This window comes from Ursus maritimus, unplaced genomic scaffold (genome assembly GCF_017311325.1).
Source record: "Ursus maritimus isolate PB19 unplaced genomic scaffold, ASM1731132v1 scaffold_26, whole genome shotgun sequence".
NCBI classification, from domain to species: Eukaryota; Metazoa; Chordata; class Mammalia; order Carnivora; family Ursidae; genus Ursus; species Ursus maritimus.
The window spans coordinates 3,678,281-3,702,136 of NW_024425119.1; the positions used below are offsets into that span (position 1 = coordinate 3,678,281).

At 46.4% G+C, this 23,856-nt stretch overlaps 1 protein-coding gene across 1 annotated transcript in view; it reads right to left on the reverse strand.

The window, feature by feature from the left end:
• The window catches only part of IQSEC3 (IQ motif and Sec7 domain ArfGEF 3), a 103,601-nt gene that overhangs the window by 68,574 nt on the left and 11,171 nt on the right, over positions 1-23,856 (reverse strand). Inside the window, exon 2 of the mRNA XM_040642026.1 lies at positions 841-924. Coding sequence (XP_040497960.1) covers positions 841-924 — 84 coding nt within the window. The remainder of the gene's footprint in view (positions 1-840; positions 925-23,856) is intronic.

The following is a 23,856-nucleotide window of genomic DNA, read 5'->3' on the forward strand; positions in this document are numbered from 1 at the left end:
AGCTAAACAGATTTTTTTTATGACTTCATAGTCATATTTCCCACTGAAGGCTACTATATTGTTGACACTATTGGAAAGACCCCAAATATATGCTGTAAAACCTGTATTTTCTGTCTCATTAGATGGACATGCTGTGCCTGTGCCAATCAAAAAAAATATATATGTATGTATATAGTTAATTTTATTACGCTAAGAGGTCATCAGTGACTATTAAATGATCTGATGTTTCCCTAGTAAAAAAAAATTAATTTTTAAAAATTAATAAAAGAAAGAGGGACCATGACTAACCCACAATAAGATGAAGAAAGCCGGGGACAGTGACACTGACTCTGGACCCAACAACACTCCCCCTTCCTTCCCAGGTCAACAGCTATCTCAGTGACATTTCAAAATCCTGAAAATTAAACTCAGTCATCTTGGCTTCTTTATGGAAGGAGAAAGAAAGAAAAGTGTCAATCTTCGCTGCAATAGAAAGGATGGGCATTACCATTGGTTGAGCCCCTCCTGAGTGCCAGACAACCTATATGATTTTATATATATATAGGTATAATCCAATTAATTTCCCTTGACGTTTAAAAAGATGACATTTTTTTGTAGGCCGTCTGGGGGAAGGAACCTAAGTTTGGAGTTTAAACAATAGGGTATAATGACCTCAAGAGTTGGGATTGGCTCATCTGGGGTCCAGAGGAAGGAAAGAGAAATAGAAGCAGGAGGCAGGAGGTAAAAACAGACAAACAAGAACCCAGGACTCAGAGGAAGAGGCGCTGTGTGGTGTGCTTTGCTCCAAGGGGAAGGACGGTGGGGGTGGGGAAGGGAGGACGGCCACCAATTCATTCCCACCTTTGGGAGGCCAAGTCGGAGCAGGCGGGCTTCTGCTCGGCGTCAGCGGCTGGGCAGCAGAACTGGTGTAGCACAGTCTCATTCCTGAGGACAGAGCAGAGGGAGAAGATCAGAGGAGGCCTCAACAGGCTGGGCCCAGCCGGCACCAAGGCATCCCTGCCCTGAGAACCCTTGCCCCTGCTAGCAGCCCCCAATCTCCCACCAGCTAACTCTTCCTCCTTCTGAGCCTCCAGCCCCACAGTAAGCTCCTCTGCATAGGATGCACCATCAATTCGGCTCTTTTATCATTATAGTTCTTTATAACCCTGTTCCCCACTTCGGTCCAGCAAGGCTGAACTAGGTCTATTCATCTATCATGCACAGAGCTGTATGCAGTGAACATGTTTAAGATGATCGTATGCAAATATACAAAGCACTCATACAGAGATTTTAGTGTTGCCAGCTGAAAATCCAAGGCACGGGGCTTGATGAGGGATTTGTTTGATGCAAATGAAAAAGCCAACCCAGAGATGGAGATAAAGGTTCCAGTGCCAAGTCTACAGCTAGCCAGCTGTGTGATACCTCGTTCACCTTTCCTGGGTCTCAATTTATTTGCTAATGAAATAAGGGAGTTGAACTAGAGAAGTGGTCTTCAACCCTAGCTGCTGATTAGAATCACTAGGAGACTCTTTGAACCATCAATGCCGGGGCCCTAATCCCCAGGGGCTGATTAACTTGCTCTGGCCCTGGTCAGGGGCACCAGGACTTTTTATAAGCTCCCAGGTGATTCGAACAATAGCCAGAATTGAGAGCCATTAGACTAGATGATTTCCAAGGTGCCTTCCATCTCCAAAACTCTGTGATTTTAATATCTACTTTGAGCCACTTTGGGATTTAATACTAAAAATACTTTTGGATAAAGTTATGCTGGCATGTCTTCTCTCCCTTAGCAAGAGTTTCACCATCGTGGAGTCAGAGAATGTCAGACCTAGAGGGACCCCCAAAGATTGCCTGAAAGGGATTTTTAAACTCCCTTTAGCCTCAAAACACTTTGTCCAAACCCAATCTTTCCTGGGAGCCCATTTGATAAACAAACAAAGTGGAATAGCTCTATGGGCGGAAAGTGGGAGGTCTATGCCACCGCCTGACCTGCTAGACCCAATTTTGGTAGCCACCTCCCAGGTGTCTCTTGGGGGCCCCGCGTACAAGAGTATTGATTAAAAACTGCTGAGTTCGGCTCTTCTCATGGAAGAAAATAATATTGGAGTCTACCTTAATTTGACAAAAATAATTCCAGAAAGTTTTCATGTGTCAGTGGGGAAAAAGTAGAACAAGGGAAAATTTACAAGGGAACTCAGGAACACAGCTTACGTGTTGGGGAGACTTTTTAAAACGAAACAGGAAATTGAAAAGACATTAAGAGAAAGAACTATATCTGACTACATAAAATGAAAACATCTTGTGTGGGAAAAGATACTGTAGTAAGTCAGACGACAAATAATCGAATGGAAAAATATATTTGTAATACATATAACAGAAGGCAAGTGCGTATCCTACATTGAGATGCCACAAATTCAAAATGCAAAGACAGACCCAGTAGAAAAAATAGACAAAGGATATGAAATCCGGTTGACAGAAGAGGAAATCCAAAGAGCTAACGAGTAAATGCAGAGATGCTCTACCTTACTAGTGAATACGACAGTGCACGTGGGAGGAACACAGAGATACCATTTTCCAACCATCATACTGGCAGATATTAGAAAGACAAACAATTACAGGGGCTGGTGAGAATGTGGGCAGAGAAGTGCCCTAATCTACTGCCTGTGTGGTTGTAAATTGTAACAGCTGTTTTTGGAAATCAAAAAGAACACAGGTTTTCTGACCTAGAAATCCCACCTCTGGAATTTTATACCTTAGAAATGCAAGTAACCTGTTCATAAAGGTATTTGTACAAAATGTGGTGGGGGAGACAAAACAGCTGGAAATAACCCAAGTCCCCATCAATCAGGGGCTGGTTGAATACATTGGGATAGCTGTATCCATCCCATGGAGTTACACGCTGTATCTCTATATGGAATTATGCGTGATATCTCTTGGCCGGGGTGGATTGCCACAACGTACGGCTAAATGAGAAAAGCAAGCTGCAGAGAAATGTACATAGTTTTGTAAAACAAACAATGACTCCTCTCCCCCAAATGCATATTCTCTACAGTATACTGTATTTCTATAGGAGTGCATATATAACTAAGTGGTTCACATTGGCTACCTCAGCAAGAAGAGAGCAGGACAAAGGAGGCAAAAATAACGGAAAGGAAAAGATATGCTTGGTGTAATGTTAGCTGAAAATGTTCAATATAAATTCCTACTTATGGTATTACTGTAAATACACTAAAATTGAATATGTACCTGAACACAAGGACTAGAAAGTGTCAGGAACCAACACAAATATTAATGTCATTTCAGGGTGGATCATGGGCAAGTTTTATCTTGGATTTTTGTTGATTTAATTAATTATTGATTGTGGATTATATATAATCTATAGATTATAGAATAATAATGAATGCAACTAATATAGTTTTGTAAAAGGGCAGTAAGAAAAATAATTGAACCTGACCCCTCATTTCACACATGAGAAAACTGGACCCAGAGTGGGAAGTAATTTGTCTACAGTAGCTCCCTGACCTCAGTCTTTCAGCTCCCCTCACCTCCCTTACTCCAGCCCTGGGGTTCCCAGGGCAAATCAGAGCCTTTAGAGAATTGTCTGGCTCCCAAATGTCCCATTATAGCCCCTAGGACTGCCCAGCCTGAGGAGAATGGGAAAGAGGAAAGAGGAGGCAGGGAGGAACCAGAAGGGCTCAGAGCCCAAACCACAGTCAAACCGGGTGTGCAGGTAACAGAGAACCTACCCTCCAGTTCCTGCCGCCAGATGTCCCTGTGCCCGTGGGCAGGTCCAGAATCCCCAAACAAGCCCCCCGAGATCCTAGGCAGAGAGGCAGAGCTCGTTCACCACCCATGGCACTGGCATTTCAGGAAGGAGAGCTCACTCGGATACAAGCTGGGTGCGTGGGGGCTCTGTTCTGACCCTGCCTCTGTTTCTCAGAGGCACCCTCCCGGACCTGGGAGCTGCTTCTCTGGCCAGACACTCAGGCAGGCTCCAGACAGTCCTCCCAGTTCCCCAGATTCAGCAGCACTGGCACGTGCAATGGGCAATGCAATCCTAGATGTTCCCCAGTCCTTCTGTACCTTGGGTTTGGGAGGGCAGTGCTATTAGCTTGCAGTCTCTTTTGGGGTTCCTGCTGATGAGGTCCCTCAGGACAGTCCAGCTGAGAGGGGAAGCTTGCCTTTAGCCCTTCTCCTATTTCTCCTCTATCCACTTCCTGCCCCATGGACCTCCTCAGCCTGGGCCAGGGTGTCCCCATTAGAACCTCCCTTCTTGCCTTCTCTTGGGGCTTAGTTCATGCTGAATTGTAAGTCCTGTTCTGCCCACCTCTGACCATCCTGACTACCTCCCCTGCCTAAGGTCATGGTCCAAGTCCCCACAGTCTTAGCTAAAGTTGGCTGAACATTACTTTTATACTCCCAGACTTCCTTCCTTCCACCCCAAAGGAGAACCCAAACAAAGGGATCCAAAGAACTCATTCCCATTAAAACTAAAATTGGAGGTGTGATTAAAAGAGCACTTCACCTCTGTGGCATTTGTCCCCCAAAGCCATAACCCCAGTTCAATCGTGTGAGAAACACACCAGACACACCCAAATTGAGGACATTCTACAAAACATCTGACCAGTACTCCTCAAAACTGTCAAGGTCCTGAAAAACAAAAAGAGACAGAAACTGTCACAGACCAGAGAAAACTAAGAAAACATGACAAATTGTCACGTGGTACCCTGGATGGGATCCTAGAGCAGAAAGAGGATAGTAGTGGAAAAACTAGTAAAATACAAATAAGGACTAGTTTAAGAGATAGATGATAGATAGATAGATAGATAGATAGATAGATAGATAGATAGATAGATGATAGATAGATAGAGGAAGATAATAAAATTGAGGCAGCAAAATACGAATAATTATATTTTAGTACTTTATATTTACTATGTGGCACTGTTCTAACACTTTCCATGTATTAACCTATTAATTCTCACAAAACACCATCGAGCAAAACTTCCTCATCACTCTACACATGAGAAAACTGAGGCATAGTGAGTTTGTGGACCACTGATGAAATATCATGCATTCAACATATGCCTCACCCCTTATGACAACTCTTTATAGTATGTGTCATCATCCTCTCTTTTACAAATGAGAAAACCAAGACTCAGAGCAGGTAAATGACTTGCCCATGGTCACACAGCCAGTTAGTAAGAGAGCCTACACCCCAGGCAGGCTAGTTTCAAGGGTCATGCCCAATACTCTACTTCATAAGGTTTTTGGCCAATGGGCATTCATGTGTCCAGCCATCAATCCCTGAACTGAGAGTCCCCAGGGCTTGGTACATTGTTGGTGCTCAATGCATGTGTGTGCAAAGAAATATCACATGCAGTCCTTGCCTCAGGGAGCCCGCCAGCTAAGAGAACATCCAAACTGGCAGAAGATAAGTTCCTGTTTGATTGAAGCTGGAAAAGGAAGCCATAATGAGAATGTGGGCAAAAGACTTGTTCTTCCCTGTCCAAGTCAAAGCCTTGTCCTGACACTGCCTTTGAACTGCTTCTTGAATCCTTACCCCACAGGTCATGGCCCTTTGTCTCTCTCTGCTTCCTTCTCTTCCAACTTTTCCTGCGAGGACTGCCACCACAGCAGATGGACCACTGGGCACCAGAGGCTGTGAAGGGGAGTGGGAGCCAGGGAAGGACAAGTCGGTGTCCCTGGGGTGGCACCAACCCAAGGCTGTTGCCAGTATGTCCCATCACAGCTAGTCCAGGTGTGAGGTGGGGGTGTGGGCACACCTGGCCTCTGTCCACAGAACCCAGAATAGGGCTTTCTTCCCTCAGGACACCTGACGTGAGGCTTTGCCCACACCCCACTCCACACAAGGTTTTGGGGTAAATGCCAGGGTTGTCAGCTCTCCAGAGATGGGCCACACCCTTGTGTAAGTTCATTCCAGTCCCTTGCCTCTTGAAGCCTCGGTTTTCTCACCATTTAAACTGGAACAGTAGCAATGCCTGCACCTGCAGGGCTTTTAGGGAAGCAAATACAACTTTGAATGTTTGCACACCTCATGAAGGTAAAGACTTGCCTTCATGAACATTTATTCATTCACTTATCTGATCTAGCCCTTTCATTTCATCAGCTCAGATGACAGAAAGAAAGGAAGAATTTTTCTTCCACCAGTGATGCTTCCTGCGTCCCTGAAGTCAACCAGTATTGCATTTTGTGAGCAGCATGAGGCAGAAAATGTCCCCAGATACAGAAATAACCACCTGCTCTCAGAACCTGCTTCTGGAGGCTCCGCACTGGACATGCTCAGCTCCTTATACCCGATTCATCATACCAGGGCAGATGGTGACTCGCAACATTTCTGCATTCCCATTTCATTGTGGTGGAAACTGGGAGCTAGTGTAGAGTGAGATGGGGTTCCAGCAGGTTGAGCAAATCCCTAGGACGCTGGATGATTAGAGCATGTAGGACCCAGACTTTGTCTCCCATTTCTACTAGAGAAGTAAAGAAAGGAAAAAGGCCTGCCCTCATACACCTGAGTGCCATTGTTGCACTTTGGGGTGAGGGGGACCCTTTAAGTTGCATTAGGAATATGAGCCAGGCCTTGGAATCAAACAGTCCCCAACACACTCTGGAGCATGAGCCTGGGAGGGACTTTCTTAGAGCCACCATGTCACACAAATCCAGAGGCACTCCTCACATCTCAGTCTGTGGGGTCTACAGCCCAGGGCTGTAGCCCTAGGAGTTCTGGAGATGAAGAGACCCAAGGAATAGCAATGGAAGGGGTCTGTCTGGAAAAGGAACATGACCCATTCTCAGTATTTGGCTCCTGGAATTCCAAATGAGGGAAGACTGTTGTATCCAGGCCAAAAGCTTATTTCTTGTATTTTTAATTCCATGGCCCATTACTTTAGGCAGAATTCCTTCCTGGTTTTAGCAATCCAAAAGTGCCCCCAAGCTGATGAGTATTGGTGGGGTAGCTGGCTGTGGGTGGATGTGGCAATATGGGGCCATCCAGACCCAGAACGAGGATTTTGATGTGTGTCTTATCCCTGGTTATGCCATGAGGCTGGGCTCGGAAGGAGCTTGGAGGACTCAGGAATGAAAGGTGCAGAGTGAGGAACAGCTGGCTTAAGGAACTTCAGGACATCACCCAAGCAAGACAGGGTCTTCACAGAAGGCAGCATAGACCTGAAGGAAGAGGGGAGCCTTGGGTTTGGCTAGAAAAGGACCCTGTTCTTGGAAGAACTAGGAAGGAAGCTGGGGTGAGAGTGGTGGTGCTATCAGGGGAGAACAGAGACCAAAGGGCCAGGGCCTGGGAGGGGAAGGAAATGGCAAATGCTGGCAAGAGCTAATTAAAGCTTTAGCCAGGGCCAGGCCCTCGAAATTCTGGGAGGCTGTGTGCCTATAACTTCCCACATCTATATTCAGTTTGAGACTCAGTATTCCACTGCATGGCCATAAAAATAGTTGAGTAGTTTGGAGGAACTGATGGTGTATTTAGCACCACAGTAAGTGAGGCTGGCAGAGGGATGAAAAAGGGGAACTCCCAGCCAGAGAATCAAAGAGGTAAGACCAGGATCCCAGAGGGGCAACTTTGAATGAAGAACCCCCTCCTCTTCTTCCAAGGTGAAGACAGCAGATTTAACCACCAGCCCTTGGAAGGAAACAACCAGGAACTTCTCTAAAGGAGCTGCCTTCAGCTCCAGGAAAAGGGAGAAATCATAAAATCATTTCCTGTCACCTTTCTGACCCCCACCCCTCCTGGGACCACCATCACTAAGGCTGGCAGAGCCTGAAGACCAGGCTTTTTTTTTTTTTTTCACTTTCTCTTAATTTTCTCACCTCCTCCAGGAAGACTTCTCTATCTAAACATGGTAAATAGGAGGAAAATGTCACTCTTTTTCTCAGAGGTCACTCCTATTCCTGGGGGGTGGGAGAGGCTAAATAGCCAAAACAACTTTGAAAAACAAGAATGAGTTGTAGGTCTTACACTATGTGCTTTCAAGACTTAAAATAAAGCTACCAAAATTAGGACAATTTGGTGCTGGCAGAAGGATGGACATACAGATGACTGAACCAAGAAGCTAGAAATACTCAAACATGTATTAATTCTTATAAATTAATTCATGGTAAAAGTACCAAAGTAATTCAATGGGGAATGACAAATTTTTTAACAGATGGTGCTGAAACAATGGAATATCCATATGCAAAAATAAAATGGACTTCATACTTTGGGCCATATTTATATATCAATTAATACAAAATGGAACATAGACCCAAATTAGCAGATACAATTCTAAAACTTCTAAAAAAAATGTAGGAGAAAATGTGTGACTTGGAGGATGCAGAGATTTCTCAGCTAGAACACAAAAAGCACAGACCATAGAAAAAAAATAGTAAATTAGCCTTCATCAAAATAAATATTCTCTTTGAAAGACACTGTTTAAAAAATGAATAATCCTTACAACAATAATAAAAAGACAAACAACTTTATGGAAAAATATACAAAAGACTTGAAACAGATACTTCACCAAAGAAAATATACTAATGACATGATTAGTTATTAAGGAAATACACATTGAAACCACAATGAGATACCATTACACACCTACTATAATTAGTAAAATTTACAAGTCTGACAATACCAAGTGTTGAAAAGGGTGTGGAGCACCTGCAACCCTTACACACACTTTTCCACTTCTGGTGGAAATGTAAAATGATGCAAAAATTTGGAAAGCAATCTGGCAGTTTCTTACAAAGTGAAACGTACACTTATCACATGCCCCTGTAATTGCATTCCTAGGTATTTATCCAAGATAAATAGAAACATAGATTGACAAAAAACTATTCAGAGGAACAAATGTTCACAGCAGTAAAACAAAAACAACAAAAAACCCCACAGGGACTTCTACACATATACATTCAATCAATCTTCAACAAGGGTGCCAAGAATGCACAATGGGGAAAGGATAGTCTCTTCAACAAATGGTGTTGAGAAAAGTGGATATCCACATGCAAAACAATGAATTTGGACCTACAGCTTACAGTACATAAAAGCAGTTCAAAATGAATGATAGACTCAACATAAGACCTGAAACTATGAAACTCCTAGAAGAGGGGCGCCTGGGTGGCTCAGTTGTTGGGCATCTGCCTTCGGCTCAGGGCGTGATCCCGGCGTTCTGGGATTGAGCCCCACATCAGGCTCCTCCGCTGGGAGCCTGCTTCTTCCTCTCCCACTCCCCCTGCTTGTGTTCCCTCTCTCGCTGTCTGTCTGTCCAATAAATAAATAAAATCTTTAAAAAAAAAAAACTCCTAGAAGAAAAAAACACAGGGGGAAGTCTTCGTAACATTGGTCTTGGCAATGATTTCATGGATATGACACCAAAACCACAGGCAATGAAAAAAAAATAGACAAGGGGGACTACATTAAACCAGAAAGCTTCTACAGAGCAAAGGAAACAGCAGAGTGAAAAGGCAACGTACAAAATGGGAGAAATTATTTGCAAACCATAATATCAGATAAGCAATTAATTTCCAAAATCTATAACTATATATCCTATAACTCAAGAGCAAAAAAACTAATAACTTGATTAAAAATGAGCTAAAGACTTGAATAAAACATTCCTCCAAAGAAGACATACAAAGGGCCAACAGGTAAATGAAAAGATGCTCAATGTCACTCATCATCAGGGAAATACAAATCAAAGCCACAATGAGATATCACCTGTTACGATGGCTATTGTCAAAACATATGTATGTGACGAGTGTTGAGGAGGATGTGGAGAAATTGGAATCTTTGTACACTGTTGGTGGGGATGCAAAATGTTGCTATGGGAAATAGTATGGAAGTTTCTCAAAAAATTAAAAATAGAACTACCATATGATCCAGAAATCCTACTTCTGGTTATTCATCCAAAAGAACTGAAATCAGGAACTTGAAGAGATATTGGCACCCCAATATTCAGTGTAACACTAGTCACAGAAGCCAAGATTCATAAATGACCTAAATGTCCATCAGTGGATAAGTGGATAAAGAAAACGTGGTATATACATACAATGGAATACTATTCAGACTTTTAAAAGAAGGAAATCTTGTGATACGTAACCACACTGACGAACCTTGAAGACATTACATTAAGTAAAATAATAAGTAAAATGGGAGGACAAATACTGCATGATCCCACTTACATGAGGTATCTAAAATAGACAAACTCATAAAATCAGAAAGTAGAATGGTGGTTACCAGGGGTTGGGGAAGTGGTGCGGGGCGGTGGGGTTGGAATGGGAAATTGCTAATCAATGGGCACAAAAGTTGTTTGTTTGTTTAAGATTTGATTTATTTATTTGACAGAGAGAGACACAGCCACGGAGAGAGGGAACACAAGCAGGGGGAGTGGGAGAGGAAGAAGCAGGCTCTCAGCGGAGCAGGGAGCCCGATACGGGGCTTGATCCCAGGACCCTGGGATCAGGCCCTGGGCCGAAGGCAGATGCTTAATGACTGAGCCACCCAGGCACCCCTAATGGGCACAAAGTTTTGATTATGCATGATGAATAAGTTCTAGAGATCTGCTGTATAACTTCGTGCCTATAGTTATCAAGCCTATGTTATACACTTAAAAACTGAAGAGGGTAGATCTCATGTTACATGTTCTTACTGCAACAAAATAAAATACGGTAAAGTTAAACACCATGTTTTGGTTTGAATATTCATTTCTTGAGTTGTGTGACTAAAATGAGTGGTTCCCACTTTGTAAGCATCTGCACCCTGGCCAGAGGCGTAGGAGTGGGATGGAGCTGGCCCAGAGTTGCTACAAGGAGGGCCCAATATGTATGCTCACCAAGCATAGTCTGTAAATTTAGTAAACGATATATCCTGCACACATATGGTCCATGTGTTCTAAATGTATGTAGAGACAGTTATTATCAATAAAATAAAGATTTCACGTAAAAAAAAAAAAAAACTAGCAACAACCTAAATGTCCATGAACTGCTAAATGGATAAACCAATTCTGGTATATCTATACAATGGAGTACTACTCAGCAATAAAAAGGAACAAGCTTAGGCATACATGCACCAACATGGATGAATTTCATACTAAGTGAAGGAAGCTAGATGCAAAAGTCTACACACTGTGTGATTCCATTTGTATGACTTCCTAGAAAAGGCAAAACTATAGTGACATCTGATCAGTCTCAGTGATATGGGAGGCGAGAGTTTGAACTGCAAAAGGGAACAAGGGGTCCTCTGTGGTGATGGAAATGTACTATAGCTTGATTGAGATCATGGTTACAGAACTGTAGAGATTTGTCTAAACTCATACACTTAAAATGGGTGAATTTCGTTGTATGTAATTGTACCTTAATATGGCTGATTTTTTAAAGACCAAAGCCTTTTTCACCCTCTTCTCACTTCTTGATACTTCATCAAGAGGCTTTAGAATAATTTTTTTTCTAACTTCCCTGTTCCCATTGGCCCCAGATCACCTAATTATTAGCCCCCCTCCAAGCAGCAGCTAAAAACACTGGATTTTTCCTTCCCTTCAACCACTAGATTGGATTTCTCAGAGACCAGATGGCTCATGACTGAGCCAAAGGAGTCCAGGGGGCCAGAAACTAGGACAATGAGAAAATTGGGGGTGGGGACGGTTGAATGGGGGAAATTTTGGAGTGGGGCTTGGGGCCAAGAGCCCCTGAGAAGTGCAGTGGTAGGAGTCCTGAGCTGAAGATGGAGACCCAGCTCCCCCTCCACTACCCTCGACCCTCAGGAAAGTCATGTCATGGTAAATGAGGTTCTTATTTTTATGTTTATGTCACTGAATTGTAGAGATTCAATAAGACTTTGAATGTGAAAACTGCCTTGGGAGAAACATAATAAACCCTGCCCAGATGCAAAATCTTATAATGACTATTATTGATGTTATCAGTCCTTGCCACCAGGGCCCTCAGCAACCACAGCACTATTGCAAGCAGAGACCTACCAGGGTGCCATCTTGACAACCTCTTCCCCAGGCCCCCATCCCCTCCTCCAGGTGTGGGGGCAGTGGAAGAAGGGGTAGATTTTTCTTTGCTCATTGGTGCAATCTGCCACTGCAGTCTTCCGTGGGAAGCTTTGGAAAGATCTTAATAAGGCAAGTGCTTACAGATGTTCCAGCAGCCAGGGGCAGAGAAAGAAGTGGCTTGTACTTACTTACATGCAGATTTCGCAAGTTTTCCACTCAATTCAAACTAGAAACTGTGGACCCCATCTCCTTTCACGTTTTCTTAAAAAGGCATCCGGACATTCTCTTCCTAACAGAAAGGGTCATCTCTCCTCCTTACTCCCCTCCACAGAGCTCAGAAGTCCATAACACTCCATAACTGCTTGTTCATTTACTTTTTGAGCACTTATTGCCTGCTAGGAACTTGATGTGCAATCATCATAAAACAAGAGACTGGAGATGTAGATATTATTATTCCCATTTTACAGATGAGCAGAGAAATTTGGTAACATGGTCAAAGTCACAGTGCTGGAAGAGGTTGAAGGAGGACTTGAACCCAGGCCCGGTCACAGCCTCCAAGTTATCTTACTGCTGTAGAAGAGGCTGAGCTCTACAGTTGCCCAAATGGGAGGCCTGGGTGCAAATGCTAGAGAGGCATCTAGTTGTGTGGTTTGGGGAAAGTCACTTGAGCTCTCTGAGCCTGTTCCCTTGTCTGTGAAATGCACAAAGTCACTGCACTGTTTTGTGTCGTCAGAGGTAACTGGCGTGAAAGCTCTCTGTAGACGAAGCAGGCCGCGGCGGGGTGCTAGTCGTTACTGCTATGGCCTCCTGACCACAGCCCCGCCTCCCAGCCTGTCCCCCAGATGTCCCACCACAGTGCCCTTCTGAAAACCTGATTTCGTGTCATGGATGCGGCAGGCACAAGGGAAAGACCTTGGCTTGGAATCAGGTTGACTTGGGTGTTCATAGCACCTTTGCCATTTACTAGCTTTGTGACTTCGGGGAAGTGTCTGAACCACTCTGAACATCTTCCCTTATCACTCAAATGGGCATGATAATAGTAGGCCCTCGTTGGAGAGCCGAAAGAATTCAATGAGGAAATATACTGGAGGAATTTAGCCCGCAGCCCATGGTAGTATATAATAAATGGTAGGCACTCCATCCTTGAATTAGTAGTTGCATATCCCATTCAAATGGCAAACACCGTGTTCTATGTGTCCCTGTATCCCTATGCACAGCACGGGGCCTGCCATCGCTGACCTGTTCGTTGTTTGCTAAAGTGAGGGCAGAGTCTGCCTGGGTCTGATATCTTCCTTTTATGTTGCTGTTCAGTTATACAATTCAACGTTATCAACTATAGTGACCATGTTTCCATTAGACCCTCAGGTCTCCTTCATCTTGTAGCTGAAAGCATGTGCCCTTTTGCAAAACGCTCCCTGTTTTCCCCCAGCCCTTGGCAGCCACCTTACTTCTCTGAGTTTGACTCTGTGTGTGTGTGTGTTTAAGATTCCATGTGTAAGGGATATCATGCAGTATTTGTCCTTCTCTGTCTGGCTTACTTCACTCAGCATAATGCCCTCAGGTTCCATCATAAATGGAGGATTCCCTGCTTTCTCATGGCTGAATAGTATTCCCATGGATACATACACCACACTTTCCCTCTTCATTCATTTGTTGGTGGACACTCAGGTCATTTCCATGCCTTGCCAACTATAAACGATGCTGCAGTGAACATGGGGTGTGGTTATTTCTTTCAGATTCTGTTTCATTTCCTTCAAATACCCAGAAGTGGGATTGCTGGATCATATGGTGGTTCTATCTCTAACATTTTCTTAAAAGACTTTATTTATTTATTTGAGAGAGAGAAAGAGAGAGCGTGCACACACACAGCGGGGGGTGGGGGTGGCAGAGGGAGAAGCAGACTCCCCGCTGAACAAGGAGCCCCGACGAGGGACTCAATCCCAGGACTCTGGGATCATGACCTGAGCCAAAATCAAGAGTCAGATGCTTCACCGACGGAGCCACCCAGGTGTCCCTGCTCATTTTTAAACCAGATGTTTGTTTTTTCGCTGTTGAGTTGTAGGAGTTCCTTATGTATTTTGGATATTAAGCCCTCACCAGACATATGACTGGCAAGTATTTTCTCCCATTCTCTGGGCTGCCTTTTCACTCTGTTGATGGTTTCCTTTGCTGAGCAGAAGCTTTTTTGTCTGATGTGATCCCACTTGTTTGTTTTTGCGTGTGTTGCCTAGTGCGTTCCTTATCACATTTACCACGGTGGTGGGCACACGCCGCTGCTGCCTCTTCCTTTCATTACAGCCCTTCACAGTTTATACAGCGTTTCCTTACACGTCGTTTAACCTTTGTACAACCTTGGGAGTCAGATGCAGTCATGCCCCTTTGCAGACAAGGAACAGAGATGTGACCTGGTTTCCCTGAGGCCACACAGCTGGTAAGGGGCAGAAGCAGCACTGACCCAAGGTCCTCTGGTCCTAGGAGTGCACGTGCATGGAGCAGGGAGCTTGCCACATGCTCTCGGGAGGAATTCCATCGAGGCCCCTTAAACCACAGGAGGTAGCGTGGTTCCATAGACAGCAAGCAGGCTTGAGGTTTGGGAAGACTTGCGTGCAGGCCCTACCTTTTCACGGGGATGGCTGGGGGATCTTGGGCAGATTATCTGACCTTCTGCAGCCTCAGATTTCTCAGCTGTTAGGGGGGAGGGTCATAAAGGAAACCACCTCATAGAGTTACCGTGAAGATCAAACAAAATAACCCATGTCAGGACGCCTGCATGGCTTAGTGGGTTAAGTGTCTGCATTCGGCTCAAGTCATGATCCCGGGGTCTTGGGATCGAGTCCCGCATCAGGCTCCTTGCTCAGCGGGGAGCCTGCTTCTCCCTCTGCCTGCTGCTTCCCCTGCTTGTACGCTCCGTCTCTCTCTGACAAATAAATAAATAAAATCTTAAAAAAAAATAACCTACATCATGTTAGTGTAACACTTAGCACATAGCAGGGGCAAAACCAATAGGCACCCCCACAGGGACCATGAACCGACACAGCGTTTTCAGGGCATGGAAAGTCCAGAATCCAAAGCTGATTTTGCCACTTTCTAGTTAACAGCTTGGCCTGCCTGAGCTTCAGTTTCCTTGCTTGTAAAATAGGATACTAATGGCCTCTACCTCAAGGGTTATCATAAGGACTCAAGGAACCAATATCTCTAAAGTGCTGGGAGCTGTGCCTGGCCCGGTTATTGTGCCCCTGCTGCTCCCAGACCCAGAGTTCCTCTCACCTGGCCCTGGAGTTACATGCTCCAAAGCCTTGCAGTAACGCTGTGGGGACGGCACAGCCCCTTCCCTCTCTGAATTATACCATTAGGAAATAGAGTGAAGTGGGGGGAAACCTCGGCCAGAGATCCCAGGCTGCTTCAATCTCCAGTCTCCAGATTCTGCCCATCCTCCAGAGCCCAGCCCCGAAGTGTGTCCCCTGACAACCCTTCCCGCATCGTTCTCATGCCTGCCCTCCAGCTCTGCTGGCCTCAGCCCCTGCCCCTGCCTGGGCTGGACCTGCTTTCCTCTAGATTCCCGCACCAGCCTCTGTCAGTTTTCTCCACGCTGTATTCCAGTGCTTGCATACAGGCTGCGGCTCCCTACCCTAGAGTGAGCTCTGCGGGGCAGAGCAGCGCTGGTGACCAGTTCGCCTCTGCATCCAGGACAGAATGCAGCCCGGCTCGTGGCATATAGTAGATACCATTTGTTGACTCAATGCATGAATTAAGTCCTTATTACTGAGGGCGCTGGAGAAAAATGGGGAATTAAGCCTGCACATTTGTGAAATGCGTGCATTCATGGAAACAAAAGCCCAAGTACATGCCTCAGAGACCTGTCCACCTCTATTATCGTATGTGCAGGAGTTCAATGCCCTTTCCAGACATTGCCTCATCTTACCTTATTTTTTTTAAAGATTTTATTTATTTGAGAGCAAGCGAGAGCGAACGAGCATGAGTGGGGGGAGCAGAGGCAAAGGGAGAGGCAGAGGGAGAGGGAGAAGCAGACTCCCCACTGAGCAGGGAGCCTGACGTGGGGGCTTGATCCCAGGACCCCCAGGATCATGCTCTCGGGAGGAAGCATGCCCTTTGCCCTGAGGCAAAGGCAGACACTTAACCCACTAAGCCACCCAGGTGCCCCTCATTTAAACCCTCATTTTACAGATGAGCAGTCTCAGACAGACAAGATATTTGCTTAGTATCACATAGCCTTGGCATCAACTTGGCAGTCTTGGGGAAGCTTAACTCAGACTAGGAAACTGAGTCTGTAACTTGAGTGTGCCAGGAGGCCCCAACCCCTCCCCACTCCCCACTCCCCGCCCCAGCCCAGCCCCAGAGCTGTCAGGGCTTCCTCTTAGTGTCCGAGCTTCCTGCTGCCCTCTCTCCTTCCTGCCCAGCAGGGTGGCCCTGCCCGAACCCCACAGCCATTCACTGGCCTATCTTGAAGGCTACTTGTTTGAAGTCCAGCTGCCTTTGTAGGGAGCCAGGAAAGGTCCCGGTGCCAGGCTGGGTGGCTTGGCGGGAATCACAAAGCTGGGCGCTCAGCTGCATCTTGCCAGCTTCCCTCACAAGAGATCTCTATTACCTGGCAGACAGGTGCCTGGCTACTGGGCAAAGCCAGCTTGAGAGGACCGATCAAGGCCATCCAGCCCACGCCAGCCTCGGAGGCTGCTTCTCACCACATCCGGCCTCAAACCAGAGAAGCACGCCCACACAGTGTTACTCACCCACCCTTAGTCAATTGTGGGCATGCACTGTTTTTCCAGGAATGGTGAAGGCAGCTCCTGGTCGATAATAATGACTGCATTTGTCAGTGTTTCTGATTTACAAAACAGTTTTGAATGCCCTATGAATGATCCCAGTGGATAACGGTAGTAAAAGTAATAATATTATATAATTATAATAACAATTAATGTTAATATTAATGCCGTGTACCTGATGAGGACATTAAGGCTAAGGGAGGTTTGATGACGTCTTGAGAATCCACAGCTAAGACTCTAGCCCCCTGCCACCCTCCACAACCCCACGGCAGGTACGTGCAGGAGACGGCCTCCCGGCTGTGAATGGAAGAGCCTCGGTCCTGTCCTCTACAGCAGTCAGACTTGGAGGTAGGCAGAAGCACAAAACCTCAGGCTGTCTCCAATCCCACACTTCAACCACCTCCTAGCCAGCCGCTCTGCTCATGTGCCCCAACTCAATTCACATGCCCACAGCAACACCCATGCTACACACTACCCCTCGGTGTGCTTATAGACACTTGCTCGGGAGTGCAAAGATTCATACACGTAAATACACACGCATTCCCCTCATTGCACACACACCCAGGGGCACACACTCCTTAACACGCACACCTCATTCCGTGAACACACCCAGAGCTCTCATAAAAATGCACATGGGTCCTAAGTATACTCCAAGTCTCACACTCAGTAGACACTCCCCAAACCTATGCACACGCGGATACATGAACGCACACACACTCACCCTGGGATATGCAGATACACGTATACGCATATATATACAACCCTCCGTGTGCAGCCATGTGCACACACACACAGAACTGAGACCAAGGTTGTTGTACCCCCTACATGAGCCCTCCTGACCATGTGGGCCCCGGAAGGATATGCTGTTCCATGGGGACCTACAAATCATCCATCTGTGGCTACATGTGGGTTGGCATTCTGCCAGTCCTCTAGCCTAGTCCTGCATGGCGTGACCGAGATGAATGGGCCAAAGGCCAGGTTCAGAGCTGCAGCAACATGAACAACTGTCATATGGGCATGGTGCCACCAACCTTTTTGTCCCTGAACACTGAGCCAAGTTCCCGATCGGGCTTTGCCAAGGGGAGGCACTTCCCACACTGCAGAGGACTCCCCTTGAATGCGGAAAGCTATGTCAGGGTATAAGAGGCTGAAGCTTGCACGGGGATCTTGAAGACACCACTTTACTGTGTGTCCTTGGGTGGGCCACCTCAGCCTCTCTGAGCCTCAGTCACCACATTTGTGAACGAGGGATAATAATACCTTCTCAGCAGGAGTGTGTCAATAGAAAGACGGTAGATGTACGTAAATGCGTACACACTCCTGAAAGGAAGACGGAATGAAGGAGGGAACAGCAGATGATTGTGAATGGTACTCTAGGGCTCTCTCTGCTGAACTACTCTTCCTCTTCTGCCCTTTGAACCTCCGACTCTGTTTTCCGCACTAGTGCATCACATCACTGCCCTGCTTAAAGTTCCACCCCATGACTTCCCATTAGCCTCCCACCCCACGAACTCCTCTGCAAGGCCCATCTTCCTCTCCAACCCCAACTCCCCCACTCCCTTGCCTTCTGGCCAGCCTTCCCTTCTTCTATTCTTTGAATGCATCCATTTCTTCCAGCCCCAGGACCTTTGCACAGAATGTTTTCCCTTCGGGTCTTCATGTGGCTCTATCCCTAGCTTTATTTAATCTCTCTGCTTAAATGTCACCTCCTAGGTGAGGTGTTGCCTACCAAAACCACCCTCCCCCCATCATCCCCTTACTTTCCCTTTGAGCCCTTGTGCATTTATATGCACATACGGTCATTTTCTTGTTAATATCTGTCTTCTCTTGAATGTGAGCTCCATGATGGCAGAGTCTCTGTCTGGCTGTGAATCGCCAGCACCTACGGCAGAGCCTGACACGCAGTAGGTGTTCAATAACCACCTGCTAAATGAACATACAGATATGACTTCAGCCTTTGAGGAGCCTAAACAAATTTTCCATCCCTAAATAACAAAAATGTGCTCAGCTCCCTTCTCTTCACATTCCTTTTTCCTGTACGGCATAGCTCATTATATTTTAATTTTTTCCCAGCCCCCAGCTAGTCTAATTATTCACAGCACTCACGTGAATGTTTGTGTATGTGTGTTGATAAATGAGTGAGCTTGGGCCGATCTATTCTAATGGTTCTTAAGCAGGGAACTGCCTCCTGAGCCCTTCATTTAAAATACCCTTGGCTGCCGCCCCCCTCCACTAACCCCCTAGTGAACGACAGTCTCCAGGGCAGAGTTAGGGGCAAGTGCGTTCTGAAAAACTTCCCTTTGCCGCCCGGATGCGTGTTACCACATCATCTGCGGGAGGGCAATGGAGAGTAGAGGGGAAGGCACTGACTGCCAGAATCACCCTGCTGGGGCTTGAATCCACGTGGGCACCTCACGTCTCCTAACCTCATCATGCCTCACCCCCCCAACTGGTGCGGGTATCAGGACATAGATTGAGATAAGCTTGTAAAGCCCTTAACATAGCACCTCACCGTAGTAAACGCATGATAAAATATTTGCTTTCATTAAATTATTATGACTTTCCTCTAGGTAGTGATGCAGCCTTCCTCAGTCTCCCTACAGGGCTTAGTTCAGGGCCATTCTGTGGCAGAGGGTCAGCAAGTGGAGTCTCCCGTCGCTAATGGAAACAGACGTGCTCTTTCTCCCACCTTCCAGAGCGATCTTCTGTCTTGAACCCACTTCGCCCTCCAGTTATCAACCCATCCCTTTACTCTTCCTTATAGGGAAATTCATCAAAGGGATTTCTGCACTCACTGTCTGCAGTTCCTCTCCTCTTCTTCCTTAAACTTCTGATTAGGGAAATTTCAAACATACATCTTACTGATCTTCCACCCCAATATTTTTTGCTGGGGTATTTTAAAGCATACCCCAGAAATAATATCATTTTAGTTGGAATGTATCTCTAACAGGTAAGAAATTTAAAAAGATATAATAACAGGATCATTATTACACCTAACTAAATTAACAACAATTCTCCAATATCAGTGCTCAAATTTCCCTGATTGCCTTAAAAATGTCTTTATACAGTTGCTTGGTCTGAATTAGGACCTACTCAAGGTCCACACATCACATTTGGTTGATTTGTCTCTTTTCCCTTCTCTCTTATACCCACACTAATCAAGCTTCTGCCCCTATGGCGTTACCGGAGCTATGCTTTTCAAGGTCACTGATGACCTCAATGTTGCTAAGGCTGATGGGCAGTTCTCACTCCTCGCCTTACTCCAGGGCTCGTGTCTATGTTCCCACCCTCCTGGTTGAAACCCCTCTTTGCTAGGACACCGCATGCTTCTCCAGCTTTTCTTTTGACACCAGCGAGCACCAAGGCTCCACCCCTGGTCCTCTTCAGTCTTCCTTTCTTGCTCCTTGGCAATGTCACCCAGTAAGGCTTTCAAAGCCTCCCCAGATTTCTATCTCCAGTCCATCCCAAATGCCTACCAATCTCTCCACTTGAGTGTCTAACAAGCTTCCCATAACAAGTACCACAAACTTAACATGTCTGAAACCCCACCTGAAATCTCCCCCCCAACCCAGACCTTCCCCATCTCAACTTCCAATAACTTTGACCCAAACTCTTGGACTCACGCTCAATTCCTCTTTCTCTCACGTGACACATTAATCCCTCACAAGGCCCTGTTGGTCTGACCACTCACCGCCACCTTCACTGCTACTACCCCAGGTTCTCGCCAGGACTTGGCAGCAATGTCCTGCCCTCTCTCCTTGCTTCTAGCTTTCTTCCTCTTCAGGCCATTCTCAACAGACACTCAACCCAGCAGCCAAGTTTCCTTTTAACCCAATTTTTCTTTTTCTTTTTTTAAGATTTTATTTACTTATGTGAGAGTGAGCACGTAAGCAGGGGGAGGGGCAGAGGGAGAGGGAGAAGCAGACTCCCCACTGAGCAGGGAGCCTGACGACATGGGGCTCGATCCCAGGATCCTGGGACCAAAGGCAGACACTCAACTGACTGAGCCATCCAGGTGTCCCTTAACCCAGTTTGTCTTGAGGTAAAAGCCAAACTCATCACAATGGACGTGTCAAGACCCTATCAGTGTGTCTCAACAAGGAACACTGGTATTTGGGGCGGGAACATTCTTCACTGTGGGAGCTGTCCTGTGCACTAGTGACTGTTTGGTGTAGCCCTTGCCCCCAAAGTTGGGGGAGCAATACCTCCCCCTCAACGCTGCCAGCCATTGTGACAACTAGCATATCCCCACACATTTCCTTTTTTTTTTTTTTAAAGATTTTATTTATTTATTTGACAGAGAGAGAGACAGCCAGCGAGAGAGGGAACACAAGCAGGGGAAGTGGGAGAGCAAGAAGCAGGCTCACAGCGGAGGAGCCTGACGTGGGGCTCGATTCCAGGTCTCCGAGATCACGCGCTGAGCCGAAGGCAGACGCTTAAGGACTGCGCCACCCAGGCGCCCCTCCCCACACATTTCCAAACACAGCCTGGTGGATCCCAGCTTGAGCATCTCTTACAAGATTTGCTGCACCCCTGCACGCCCCCACCTTTGTTACCCCCCACCGACATTTCTGCTTTTGCCTCAGACTATTCTCCCTGCATTCCCTTGGCTCCTGTCTTACTTCAACAACCAGACAGGTTCCCTCGCTGCCAGGGCTTTGCCTCCCCCAGCAGCGCTCCTTCCCTAGACGGCAGAGAACCCCCCCCCCCACCTCAAGGTCTTTGCACAGGTTTTACCTTCTCAGGCCTTCCCGGGGCCCCCTGTTTGAAACTGTGAGCCCCTTTACTCCCAGGTCCCCTTCTCTGTTTTGTTTTTCTCCACAACATTCACCCCATCAGATGTACTATGTGTTTGCATTCTTAATCTTGCTGATTTTTTGCCTGTAAACTTCATGAAGGGAGTTGAGGATTTTTTGTTCACTACTGTACCTCAGTGCCTGGAACAGTAGTAACCAGCACACGGTAGATGACCAAATATTTGTTAGGTGAAAGAGTACACATGCCATGACTATATACTTATGTAGAGAAAAACAAGCACCTTTAAACCAAGGAATAAAGAATTGATTTCATTCTTAGCCAGGACTGGAGTATGCCCGGCCTGAGGTGGGAAGTAGGGGGAGAGGTGAGGAGAAGCTCAGTTTCTTCCTCAGATCAGTTCAGGAAGACTTCCTGAACGTGGTGGGGTTTTGGGACTCATCTTGGGCTCATGGGAAGGAGACTATAACACCCCGGCAGGTCCCCCAAACTTGATGGCTGTAGGCAACAAAGGGAGCCAAGCTAAAAGAGAGGCGAAGACCCTTCAAGTAAGGAGGGGAAGACCCTTCAGGTAAGGAGGTCAATTTCTACTGCAATTGACCAGTGTCTGGAGGAGACTACAGCAGCACAGCTCAGAAGCTGGAGGGCCAAGCTCAAATGGAACTCCCAGGTAATGTCTGCCTACCCACTCACCCCTCAGAAAAACACACCCCAAATGATTACACAGAGGCAGGCTACCCAGAGCTTGCCTCCCAAACTCTCAGCAGACAAGAAGAAGGAAGCTAGATCTCAGCCAATGGCATACTCTACAGCTATTAAAAAGAATGAGGCAGCTCTTTTTATACTGCATATGGAAGGATCACCAAGATAGATTATTGGGGAAAAAAGCAAAGTTCAGAACAGCATATAGTTTACTGCCATTTGTGTAAAAGAAAACACACACACATAAAAACACAAATATATACGTATACTTATGTATGTGTATGTATGTGTGGGGGGGTGTGAGTGTGTGTATTTGCTTGAATGTACATAGAATAACCCTGGGAGGACGCATGAGAAGTTGCTAACTTTTCTGGGGGGTGGTTTCTGGAGGATGGCAATAGGGATGAGTGCGTTGGAAACGGGTAGGGAGACACATTTCACTACCAACTCCTGCATCTTTTAATTTTGTGATATGGCAATGCATTATTTATTTGGAAAGAGTAATTTAAATTTTAAAAAGAACACAAATAGATTAACAAAATGAAAACCAACAGGGCCAGGTTAAACGTTCAGCATTTTGGTGTTAAAACCTGCACAAGTACAGGCGGCCAGAAGGCTGAGGACAGAATCCTTCAAGAGCTCTCACTGACCTTGTTCCACAGGTCCCATCTGTGGTCCCGGGGCTGAGAAAGCTAGTGGGTTCCTACATGCTGTCCAAAGATAGGCAGAATCCAGAACCTGCCTGGCTGGAACACAGTGAGGGAGGGGCTCCCTGAGCCCAGGCTGGTCTGGCCACACCTCCTGGGCCTAAGGACTCCTTCCTGGCTCCTGCGTTTTAGAAAGCAGTGAGGAGTTGGCCACACAGAGAGACCCACAAAGCCACAAGGAACAGGAAGTGGTAGGCTTAAGTGTGTTCTTCCGAAAGAAAACAAAAAAAGACAGGGGTGGGGGGAGTTGTGGATCGTGGACAAGAATGCCAGGGAAAGGAGAGATGACGGTCTTCAAATATTTGAGGGATTGTCAACAAGAAGTCGTTCTGTTCTGAGCTCTCTGGAAGACACGGGGATAAGGAAGAGAGCTCTCTACCTTCGAAAAACACTTTCTGGCCCCAAAGGTCCCAAAAGAACAACAACTACTATACTTTTCCTCACTGTGTGCAGGCACTTGCCTTGCCTGGCGCTTTATTGGCATGACCTCTTAATTTCACAGCAATCCTATGAGGTTAGGACTATTGCCCAGCCCCATTTTACAGATAAGAAAACCACGACTGTCACTGCTGAGTATCGCGGGGAGCACATGACCGAGTCAGGATTCAAACCTAGTGCCACATTCTCAACTATTATGCTTCATCATAGGTTGGGCCAGAATTCTAAGAATGTGATTCTATTAAATACAATATAAACCATGGGAAAGCTGGGATACAGCCCACGTGTCTGGTGCCAGGGAGGCTAGGGGAGGTGGACGCTGTGTAGAGGTTGGACCTAGGTGTCACCATCCTGATCCCTGAAGTCGCCCATTCTTTCTTCTCCCCTTCTTCTCCCAGGTGGATGCCCACCCACCAGCCTGGGCTGGGGCCTACGGAGGCCTGGGAAAGGATCCGCGGCCTTGGGGCGGGGGGGGGGGGGGGGGGGGGGGGGGGGGGG